General features: G+C 45.0%; 1 protein-coding gene across 1 annotated transcript in view; it reads left to right on the forward strand.

Annotated features, from left to right (window-relative positions):
• Nucleotides 1–12239, forward strand: part of LOC128895732 (alkaline phosphatase-like) — a 199689-nt gene that overhangs the window by 181074 nt on the left and 6376 nt on the right. The window contains exon 8 of the mRNA XM_054158589.1: nucleotides 7888–8009. Coding sequence (XP_054014564.1) covers nucleotides 7888–8009 — 122 coding nt within the window. The remainder of the gene's footprint in view (nucleotides 1–7887; nucleotides 8010–12239) is intronic.

Raw genomic sequence — 12239 nt, forward strand, 5'->3', positions numbered from 1 at the left:
TTTTTGTTTTCTTCCAAGTGCTTTCTACCAAATATGGATATAAATTATAAATATCATAGAATCGTATCGGCGTTCGGACTTGTATTTTTCGAACGTGTATATGCACGCATGCCCCAACCGCAGCTGATATATCGCCACTCACGGGGATCGTTGGAAAGCACCAAGTACCAAATGTAATTCGGGCGAGGGAAATAAATGCGAGTTCCGTCGAATTTGGAAGTACCGAAACCTTGAGCGATAATAACTTTCAGGAAGTGGAACAACCTTACGGATCGTTTGCACGCAGCCTCGACGGCGACTGAAACGCAAATGTTTGGTTTTCACCATTTACTGCCGCAACATCCGTCACTTATTCGGCGCCCTCGAACACCCCATGTGCTCATACCTCGACTTATCGCAGTTGCTGTATATTATTTTTCTTTATACGTGAACGAACATTTTTTCATCGGATTTCGTTTCAAAAGACAAAATGTTTCACACTTTTTAAATATCAACCCATTTCAAGAGCTTAAATTTCCAATAACAGAAGAGCTTGAATTACTGCCCAAGCGGCCCCCGTAAGGCGCGTTCAAAAATTCTTTTCAAATGTTTCCCAGCAGAATTGATACGGCAACCCGGCGTTCCGTTCGAACCACAAGAATCCTCGTCGAAACGTCGAACATCCGGGTGTCCTTTGTTGGCTCTCAGCACGATACATACTTCATAGACAGGATTCAATGACGCCGCGGATTCGGTTGGAACTTTAATCGGCCTATCGCAGCGCGTAAATGTCGCTCGGTATAGAGCCGTGAGCCGCGCAGACAGCCGATGCGAGGGAAGAGACATGTTTCCCGCCGTCATAAAGCTGCCACGTTGCGGTGGCATGTTTATTGCCGTGGTGGATAACAGCCAGGCGGAGAGCTGCATTCACGAACTTTCCGAAGCAATAGAACACCGAGGGAGGACACATTTCACAGAGCCTGGTAGACGGCTGCTCGGGTTAGAGTGAGAGAGAGAGAGAGAGACGAGGGGTTGGCTTTTCTCAAGGAATGCCTCGAGTCCCGTACACCAGACGAGCCTCGGTCATTACTTCGAGAAAGATAAGGATAAGTTTCGGGGATCCCGACGCGAATCCCTGGCGAATAGTTTTTCATTTTATCTTTCGGGGAATTTCGGATCCCTTCGAAACGGTAGACAGGGATGACGATAAGGAGCCAAGGGGTGGAAATAAGCGGATGCTTGGTGGAAAAGTGGAACGTGTCGTGGGAGGGTTGGGCCATCGAGTGATTAATATTTTAGATATGTCTCGTTGGAATCCTTTCACTCGCGATGGAAACCACACACGTGGACTTCCAGGGTTATCTATGACAGGCTTAGGGATCCTTGGTGTTCACCGGAGAGTCGACTGGACCTTTTGCGTCTTTAGAACTTGGGAATTAACATATTTTGGAGAAAAAGGAAAGTCGGACGTGAAATCCTAAGTAAGTGACCTAAAATAGACAAATCAAGTGTCATTCGACAGAGTTTTTGTCTTTTTGTCTCTTTTACCTTGAAATAGGTATCGTAAAAATTCCATGAGGAATATTTCAATTTCGATTCCGAAGAAGGTTAGAATTGTTTCTGACCGAGTCAATCTGAGCTCGTAGGTCAGAGTGATGAATTAGGGTTGCAGGATTTGATGCGGGGACTGGGATTGGAACGGATGACCGAGTGTCGTGTATCGTTCACGTCGGCGATTCCAAAGGCCACGCTTGATCAGGTGGGTGTTTATAGGGAAGATTGATTCGTCTGGTGGCTGGATATAAACGGCGAGTGTATCGAGGGTCGAAAGAGGGGTAATTTTGCACGAGTGAATTAAACGAGCGAATCCGGGATTTATGACTCCGCGTAATGCATTCTATCCCCGATGGAATATTTTCGAGCACCTGAGCGAGTACATGAGTGTTCTGATTTGAGAGCTCGGGATCCAGGGATTGCGAACCTAATTCGAGGTAGTGCACGGAACATGCTATGAATTCAAATGCGTTAAATGTTTATCTCGACTCGGCTCTCGTTGTTCTAAAGAACGCAAGGAAATGTAGAAGAAACAGCAGATATTATGATTCGGTCTTCTTTCTTTTCAAAGTTATTTTTCCTGAAAACGTGTCTATTTTGGTATTATTAGACTTGCAAAGGGTTCAATTCTACGAGTAACGATGCATCCAAACCAGTTTCTATCGAAAGCGTAATAAAAGATTCCTCGAACCCGGAATTATTCTCGCCATCGTATCTCTGACAATAGTATTTCCGAGAATGCAATATCTGCGACAATTACGAAAGCAAAAACAGGAGACAAACCCAAGCGTCCTTTCAGCAGAGCTTCGCGCTCGCAGAGGAGGGAGCGTGGCGAGAGGTATCAAGGAACCCACCGACGATTCAATTACTCGAACGCTTACAGCTCGTCAACCGCCACGAAAATAGGGAAGAAAACTGGAACGGAGATGATATCAAGGAATCCGTGTCCCGGCATAAAATCAGCCCTCCTCACAACCCGCACCCCTGTCGTCCCCGCGCCTGGCCAACATTCTCTAATTTAACTTCCAAGGAGGCAAGGGGGTGGCGAAAGAGACGGCGAGCTCGGGAACAGATCCACTTTCGTGAGTCGCTGCCATCGCATAACTTTCGCGTCGGTGATGCGCTTTCGTGATCTTATATAGTCGCTAGTTAATGGCCCTGGCTCGGACGGGCATGCAATCGGAACGAGCGTCTTCGAGCTGGCCGCGATAGAACCGACCGAACGTAACCGAACTGATTTATAAACGATCCGCGATGACCGAGCGACTAGGTGCTTCGATAGCCTCTACCGACTAGTTCGCGGTATTCCGAGAACTCTGTGAGGTTTGCACGATCAACTTCAACAACGCTGCATTCCGAGAACGACCCCGGATAACAGCGACGCGAGAAGGTTATTGCGCGCTCGGCCTGCCAACGTCTGACAGCAATTGTCGGAGGATTTACGTTGATAAATCGCCCGACTACCGATAAGCGCACTTAAATCGCCCTCGGTGTCGTCGTCGGGTAGTTCCTACCGGTAGGCCTGCGGTATTAACACATCTCACGAAGAGATGGGCTCACCGATAGCCTTGTCTCGCTGGGGAAGATTGTTTACATAACCTCCGGTGGTTCCGTTCTTTCCTGGTACCAAACGACTTTATTATTCGCTAAGCTTTCACGCTTCATGCCTGGTCGCGGGTGAATGTTATTACAGGAGTCGTAAAATTTACGATTAGGTTGCTAAACGTTTAAGTAGGAATAGTCGAAGAGAAGGACAAAGATACGGACACTGTTGTGCCCGCAACTATTCGAACCACGACTCCTGCGGTTCAGAGTCCTGACCCATCACGTGGTTTTGTTTACTCAAAGTTCTTCGAGTTCAACGTGCTACAGTTGGGTCTCAGAGTCTATAGCGCCACGTCTGGCAATCGCCACCGGGAGCCATTTAACTGACCCCTTTCCTGCAAGTTTTCGGTTCGCCACCCCTCATATACATTCCCTGTGTGGCAAGATAGGGTGCTAGGTTGCTTTACGAATGCGTCAACACACTGGTCCAGTAGAAGCTATGCTAGTTCTTTCGCTTTCTCTTCTTATCTATCCACCACTTTCGCGTCATTTTGTCTCCTCATTTGATTCCCCACTGTTAAGTAGGACATTCAATTACATCCTTCTTTAGCGATGGTGGTCGCAGAAAAGTGGAGAAGCAGCGCTTTCGAAACTCTCTAATGTTACTCCAAGAGGGAATATTTTGCTCGCGAAAGTAAACCTGTCTCTTATCGACACACCGAACAGCTCAAAGCAGCGATTGAACTCGCGTTCGTGAACGAAGCGAGAACCAGTGACTTCAATTCGTAGAGAATTCTCGAATGTACTACTTTCCTGCATTTCTCGACAGGGCACGAAGTCATCGATGGTTGCCAATACGTTAGCCGACCGTCTCTTTTACCAACTATGATCAAAGCACGACGAGAGCCAACATTAAACGTTGGTTAATGAAATTGGACCCCAGAGATGTCTTGTCACTCGTAGATGTTCCATTTAATCATGTCTGGCTATACCGAAATAATTCAGTACTGTACATGTAACGCAAATATACGGACAACGACGACCATAGAAGCTGCAACCTTTGCAAGACGCAATTTCAGCAAGTCAGGGTTAATTATGGTCGTGTGGGGTGCCCGTAGAGACAGGAAAGTTAGATGGAAGAGGGTTGCAACGCCCAAAGCGCATACTTTCTTTGGCGCAAGTGTCGAGTAAAGACTTCTGGCTCGATGTTCCTGCATTCAGCCAAGAAATCCGCGAAAGGGAATTTCTAAAGAGCGTAATTTATTCGAAGCTTCCATTCGCTGACGAGGAGAACTCGTAAAACCACGCGTCCCGAACCTCTTCGACTCCGGAGGTCCCTTTATGGCTCTTTGCTCTCCTGTTTTCTCCGACGCAGCTGAATGCGACCGGTGTCGCTATAAATCTGCATTCCCCTCAAATATTCAGCACTGTATTGATTCGACGCCTTTTTGTCGTGTTTCCGCTCTCACCTTGAACTTTTCGATCGCTTATCCTCCTTTTGGAAATCAAAATTAAAACGTCCAGGAAACGAAGATTAATTATTGATTCACAGTTCGCTTTTGTTTTCCGCGTTTAAGCAATTCAGAGTGAAACAGAACATATTTATTTGGCAATGAATCGTGCAAAGTCGCGAAGTTTAATCATCTTTCCTCGTACTTCGATTAGATTTAATGTACCGAAGCACAATTGGATTGTAATGTCATTTTCAAAAGAGTTGAGAGCTGATTTAATTTTATACGAAAGGTTGGCGAGTGGGAACTTTAAATGGTTTTACTTTTCCCGATGGAAATTATAATTGACAGTCATGATTATAAAGTCACTTTGAACGTGCTACTGCGAATGGAAGAATGTACTTTTTCGCCGAAGGTAACAAATTATTTCTATAACGTTATTCTCAAATTGGTTACACCGAATGGAGAATTCAAATGAATTTTATTCGCTTCAAAATTCATGTTTCGAACATTTTCAGTGATATCTGAATCCATAAAAATACAATTTTGGAGCCCGGGAACTGAAAGTAAATAGATAATTATCTTTCGTCGAGAGATCGTAAGAAATATTCCAACTATCATCGCGAGAAATAATTCATAATATGTTCCGTTATCGGAGAGTTTCCTTTTTTATTTCTCAGCGAGAACAATTGCCTCGCCGATTGTATGGTAAATAATTGGAGGCGCCGTAACGTTGAATAACGATAACTCTTCGAACTCTTATTTTCGATTCTTTTGTAGAGGCCACGCAATTCCTTCGAAATAGAAGACGCGAAACGAGTTCCTTTTGTTGGATTGCGGCAGCTGCGCTTCTGTTATCGACCTAGATTTCACTTCGTCCAACGTGTGTTTGCCTGTCTATGTTTAGCTTTTCGGATTGTTTCCCGTGGACTACCCTACGCCTCCCCTCTAATGCACAGTGTTCCGACGCGGTAATTAATATTTAATGGCAGAACATCGACGGGTAATCGGCTCAACTGTATTACATAAAGCATTATGGTGTCGGCCACGGGGCGATCCGAGCCTCGCTATTCAGCGCTTGCTCGACCGTGGAACGAAAACGATGCTCGACGTTTCTTTAATGCGGAAAAAGCGTGTTAAGCAAGAGTATACTGCATCGACGACCACCAAAGTGCATTAGTTACTAATTTCCAAGAGCTTGCGTCGCGGTGCATTAAATAATTGTACGGTTACAAGAAAAGGGGGATTATTACCTTTGGGGCGAGGTCAGGCACGTCAAACACGACTCGCGTTTCGCTAAATTTTGCCGCCAGCTTAACGCTATTTCAGTAATTATTTCATTGTACCATTCCTCGCTAAATACAATTTATTTGTTACATCGCAATCGAGCAATTTCGAACCATACATATTAATGCCGAAACCATCCCTTCGATGAAATGCTCCGATATATATAATTTAATAATCGAGTTCCACGATTACTTTGGTAATTGTTTTAATACCCCGAGCGGCATCTATCGGGAAACGCTTAAATCCAGAGCCATCCGAAGCCGCATCATGGACTCGACGTTAGGAATTACAGGTCTACGATCGATTCAATTAATTTCATAGTAAAGAGGATAAAGCGAAAACGTTCCCTCGTTCTTGACATTATTTGCGAGGAAATGGCGTTTCTATTGCTGGTAGGTCTGCGTCGGGGTAGGGGGACCGGTTCAATCATCCAGAATAGGCTTTTCAATTTTCAAGACGTCGATGTTATGGAAGATACTGCTGTGCACTTTCGCGTAAAGTTGGCACCGTGAATGATGCCGGGGACTCCAATTCCCACGGCGAATACTGTCGTTTAATTTAACCGATAAACGAGATACAATGTAGAAGATAGACCTTATTTACGGGTAGATCACGCGAGCTCTTTTTCCAATAACTGTCTAGGTCTTATGCAGACAATTTTTTATGGTTCTACTAAAGCCTGCGTGTTGTTCTCTATATCGACGAGTGTTTAAATCGGAAGTAGAATCGTAGTTAGTAGTACGCTATCCCAAAAACCAGCCATACTCCCCCGCGCCACTTATATGCATGCAGCTCGAGGAAAGTTCTTCGAGACTTTTAAAGCGAAACAACGCTCCTCGATGCGGACTGCGTATTTCCACGGCAAATGAACGGTTAAATTATACATTGTTAAACAACAGACAGCGCGAAATGGCGACGGTCTATTTTTGAAGGTCCCTGGCGAAGGAGGAGAACGCTTCTGAATAAAACATATCACCGGCGGTCATGTCCTAGAGTCCGTTCTTCCGGTTCCCTTGGCTCTCCGGTCGTCTTCTTCTCAGCTTTTTCTTCTCCCTCGCAACTTTTGTCTCGCGACGAGCACGGCCACTTATTCATGAAACGACGGCACCGGTATTTCCGGACAATTAATGTTTCGCAGCGTCCGTGGCATCGCGCGACGATCCTAGTTGAAACAACGTTTAATTCGTTCGACGATCTCTCGCGTTCCGCTGAATTTACGGATGAATTTCTTTTTCATTGTTCGAGGGGTGTGACTTCGGAGCGACCGATGCGATCCTCGCGAATGGTTAAGAGGATTCGAGGCTGAGAACGGTTTGAATGTTTCAACGTTTGCGAGTGCCTTCTGCGTTCCTCGCCACCGCTCGAGCTCGTTGGCCAAGCTTTATTTTCCTTCGCTTCCCAAGTTTCGAGCTCATTAGGGAACGTTTTGTTTCTGTAGCCCCTCCCGTGCTCGATGCTTATTTCTCGGTTATTTCTGGAAGACTTACGGAGTTACGGAACGGGGGAATGTGTAAAATATTTGCAAGAGGGACTTCGCAGCGTTTTCTTCGACCACGGAACGCGTATACAAGAAGTTTGTAGAATTCTTGTCTTTAGAATTCGCAGTAGAAGTAGTCGGTGGGATGTACCAACGCTGAGATACGAGTTCGTGAATACTACTTTATGCACTTTTCCTTGATTTTTATTTAGGCGTGGAAAGCGTAGCAATATATATTTAGTCATTTTATTCCATACATTCCGGAACATCAGCTGGAGGGATCGATACTTTGAATCGCAACAATTCAACGAGAAAGTTAACGCCTGAATAATTTAACCATTTTCGAACTGATTATCATCGTGTCCCTTCAGAGAAGACATCCGAGCTCGAAGGGTTGAAAGACTCCAGCAGAAAACCGATTTTTATCGGTTTCAGCTTGGTCGCTCCCAAACGGATGTCTGCTCGCCAGGCGACGTTTCTGGGTTAGTAGTCGGCCCTAAAAATCTCTTAATCGCCGGCCCTTTATCCGTTACGCGTTCACCGATAATATTCCTCTGATTGATGACCTCATCGCGTGCTCTTCTTTGCCCGCAGGTTCTGATAGCAAGGTGTCGGATGTTGATGGACAACCGTATACAACGTTGTTGTACAGCAATGGTCCCGGATACACGCAGCCACGGAATATTCTACGCGAGACTGGCAAGGATTCCATTCAGGTAAAAAGGCCAGCTCATTTTCTCGCTCGCGCGGGGATACCTCGTCACTGTTTATTGGATCGGAAAATGATCGAGCGGAAATATCGGGGGCACGTTTAAAAATCCATCACGTTTTGTCGAGGGTTCATTCGCGAAATATTCGATGAAGCACTTCGGACTTCATATATTCCTCCCTCTCGTTCCCTTTCCCTTCTCCACTCGTCCCTTTCAGCAATGGCATATTTTAAATTTCGACAGCTACGACAATCAGTCGGTTCTTCCGACCTGATAAGTTTTAATTTAGCTGCGAGGCATGGATCCGTCACGCGTGCACGGGGGCGCAGTTTATCCAATGCTGGATCGCAATAGGAGGGAAGTAATTTAAGTTTCCGCCACGCTTATTGGTAAAGCGAAAAAGTTTGCCTAAATGTAAAGAGAAGGATTAAGTGAACATGTTTTAAAGAAAAACGTTAATTACGAGCAGATTAAACAGACGTAGTTAAAGGATAGAGTAACTCGTTCGTTGGCAGGTCGTTAGTTCTTCGAAACTAGGATGAATTTTATCTAAAATTTCTTTTTTTTTTATTTAAGCCTCTATGAAACTCTATAACGACGAGAATTCTATTTCGTCACATAGGTGGATATTATTTACTTGCCAGTGTGTTCCACTGTCAAACGGTAAAGTTCAAAGCTCTGATTTCATTTGATACAGGAGCGATTTAACCGACGAAGTCAAAGGACAGGGTATAGTATCACTTTCGTTAGCAGTTCATTAGCACGACCGCAGCTCTCTGTGACGAGATTTCCAACTTTCATTATTTCTGCTTGTTGGTGAATTCTTCTCATGCGCCGATAATTGGGAAAATTAAGAAACGCACGTACGCATCCATAGTGTTCGAAATGTTAAAAGTAATTTCCCATTTTCGACATAGCAACGAAGTTAGAGGAAAGTTCTCGCGTGTGGGTCTGATTCGAGGTCCAGGGACTCGATATTCAGAGACCCGCAATTCGCTGTCATTATCCCATTTCCTTTTCATCCACTTTGGCTCTCGCCGGGGTCAATCAACGTCGACCCCGTCCATGTTTCGTCATTATCGTCTTTCCTTTGGCCGCCATTCTGCGACCGGGGGCCAGTTTCCTTCTCATTCCGCGATATTAAACGCGTTGCGCCTTTGGCAGACAGCATTCAATTCTTCGCCAGATGCGAACGACTCCGCGCAACGGCGAACGACACAAAGGAGGAGAGAAATATTAAAAACTGCGAGGAGCGTGCGAGCAATTGCCATTGATCCGCTCTGTGCGGCGCTCGTTAACGTTTGCCTCGAGCCGGCCAGGGTTTCTTCGTCTGAAACCCACCACCGCGTCGCTTCCTTTGAGAGTCGATTGATCGAACGCGTAGTTGGAAAAAACTTCCACGTCGAGCTGCGCAATTATTTGCGTTCATTAACGCGGAAACGCTCGACGCTTCGCTACGAAATTCGCGCGCTCCTCAGCCATTTCCGGGCCGTCTTCCAGAGATGGGGAAGACGTTCTGGGGTAGATAGAATAAAAGGTAGTTTTCGAAGGGAAAATATATGTCGATAAATTTGCTCGAGTAATACGGATGTATAATCGAGGCTATTATTTTGATAATAAAAAGTGATATTAAATGTGTTGTTGTAGATTTCTCAAGACTTAGTCGAAATCGCCAATTACAAAATGGATTTCACGAAGTTTGTATATAACAGTGGATCCATAAAAGAAAAGCGATATCATATTGCTTCTCTACGATTGCTGCATAAAATTCTGTTTACGTTTCTTGTCCAAACATTTTCTTTACGACTTCCGTGGCTAAAATAACTGACTCAATTTTATACCGTTTTGCCCCGTCTGAAAGCGAAATAAAATAATCGGACGAGCACTTCGCAAAGATGGCTTCCGTAAAAGTCCGGTCTCGAAAATGCATTCGCGCTTCGCTGTAGTAAACGTTTAACTGTCACGATCGGATTTGACGACGCGGTAATACGACTGTTGCATGAAAGGATAACAATGTTTATCTCCGGAACGAAGGAATATCATTTCCGGTTTCTTGGCATCGGCGAACCTCGGCCATTTCGACGGAAAGCGTCGCGTTCGGCTCCGATGGGTGGATGATGGATTACAAGTTCGCCTGTCTGAGATATTTAAGTTCCTACGCGGCGGACAATAACTCCTCGAGATATCGTTTCACCGAGCCATAGATTTCGGGGACAATCGCGGAACCACCGTAAGAGATGTTCCTCGTGGGGTTACCGATTCTTTCCATTCGAGTCGATGCTTTACGACGCCTCCTTAACCTCTTCTCTTCCAAGACTGTCACCGTAACTGGACAACGTAATCAGGCGTGGATCAGGCAGGATCTTCAATTCTAATCGTGTTTTCTCAACTTTTCATTTGTCCAGGAATTCAAGAAATTACTCAAATAATTTCGACGTGCAAGATCATCACTTAAATTCTTTAATCCAAATCCAGTTATTCCAGAGACTTGTAATTATGAATTTAATAATAACACCTCTTGGCAATATCGTTTCGCTGACGTGTAAATATCGTTGGGCAATCGCGGAACGATTTTCAAATCGATTCTCCTCCTTCGACTCGAAGCTTTACGACGTCCCATTAACCTTTTCCTTTTATGGATGCTGTCACGGTATCTGAGCAGCGCAAAGTCGCGTAATTCAATGTAAACGGACACTGCTCGCTTTTTGTTTTTCTCCTCCTCGATTCCGTTATAATTCAAGCATAAAGTAAAGCGAACTAACGCCTCAGCTGGTTCCGAGAATTCTAATTAATGTAAAGCTCAGCCGTGGCTCTAGAATATGGAAGATTTTATACGAACACACGTCGGAAAGAAATTTACACAAAAATAATGAGTTTTTACTTATCGTAACAATTTTCGCCTGGTCGATAAGAACCCAGGAGCTTTAAAGCGAAACGAATTTGTTTCGCCAGGAATTTGAACAGGAACCGAATAACTCGAGGAATTCGAGTTCCTCTCGTGTGATCATTCTCGGAAGACGAAGTGGAAGCTTCGGCAAATCTTACGACATACCCAGCCTGTAAGGCATGGTTGTACATGTAACGCTCAGCCACCTGGGAGTCGTCTCATAAATTATTGCGAACTCCCTGCGCGAAAAATTGCAGGAAGAAATGGATCTAGGATCTAGGCGATTCAACAGCCGTACGATTTGCACTAGCTGTTCCGTGATGACACGAGCGCGATTAAAGACAAGTATTTTTATTCGCGCGTTAACTATCATTTCCTATTTACCGAGTATTGAATATCTTAAAGTGTACAATCTCTGGCCAGTAAAGACGTATTATTATCATCGTAAAAGTTCCGCGGGTGGATGCTACAGACTCTTACACGCGGCGATACGACGTTTTCATTCCTGTTGTAAACGAACACGCCTAACCGTAAAATTTCTACTTCTATGTTCAGCGAAAACCGTTATCACGCGGTATACAACCTAATCATAAATTTCCCGGGCGCGCAACTCCGTGTAATCACGCGAATCGTTTTCAGAATCGATTAAACTTTTACTCAACACGAGCCATTTCCTCGCACTCCAGTCGCCGCACTCCAGGCAGAAAAGAACTTGGAATACTAATCCGATCTCTATCTGCGGATTCGCCTACGGTCAGGCGATATCGTGCCTCGCATTCGACACCGTGATTCTGTTCCAGGGAGCGTGGATCACGCGGCCGATCGCGAGAAAGATCTCTTTCAGATGGGATTACGCGAGTGACCGCGATTCACGAGGGAACACTGCGAACAGTCACACCACCGACTTTCATGAAACTTTGCAGTTTGAGTGTTCGCTGTTCCGACCGAAAAATTATTTCGTGCCTCGCTGCTTCGCGATTTTTACGAAGAAACCCTTATTTTCGTAGAAGTAGAACGGCTTCGAAAAGGTTAATTAATTTCTATAGAATACATTTTGCTAAAGCAAACATTCTGGCAGTCACGTTGCAATCTAGTTTGAGGTAGCCATGATTTTTAGCATGGTAAGCTAACTCTCCGCGGTGAGCTCCCGAGGGATTCATTTGTTTATATTCTCATGAATAAATGCGGAATTTTCATTCCTTATTCAGACCAAAATTTGTCCAACTCGGTTTCACTCGCTCGCGCGAGCCCGCGTGAAAAGAAATCCTATTGTGGGCGAGGGTTGGGGGAGTGTGTGATGCATACTGTCCCACGCGAGAGGCTCGCACGATTTCTTCTAAAAGAGGCCA

Source organism: Hylaeus anthracinus, unplaced genomic scaffold (genome assembly GCF_026225885.1).
Source record: "Hylaeus anthracinus isolate JK02 unplaced genomic scaffold, UHH_iyHylAnth1.0_haploid 5, whole genome shotgun sequence".
In the NCBI taxonomy this organism is placed as follows: Eukaryota; Metazoa; Arthropoda; class Insecta; order Hymenoptera; family Colletidae; genus Hylaeus; species Hylaeus anthracinus.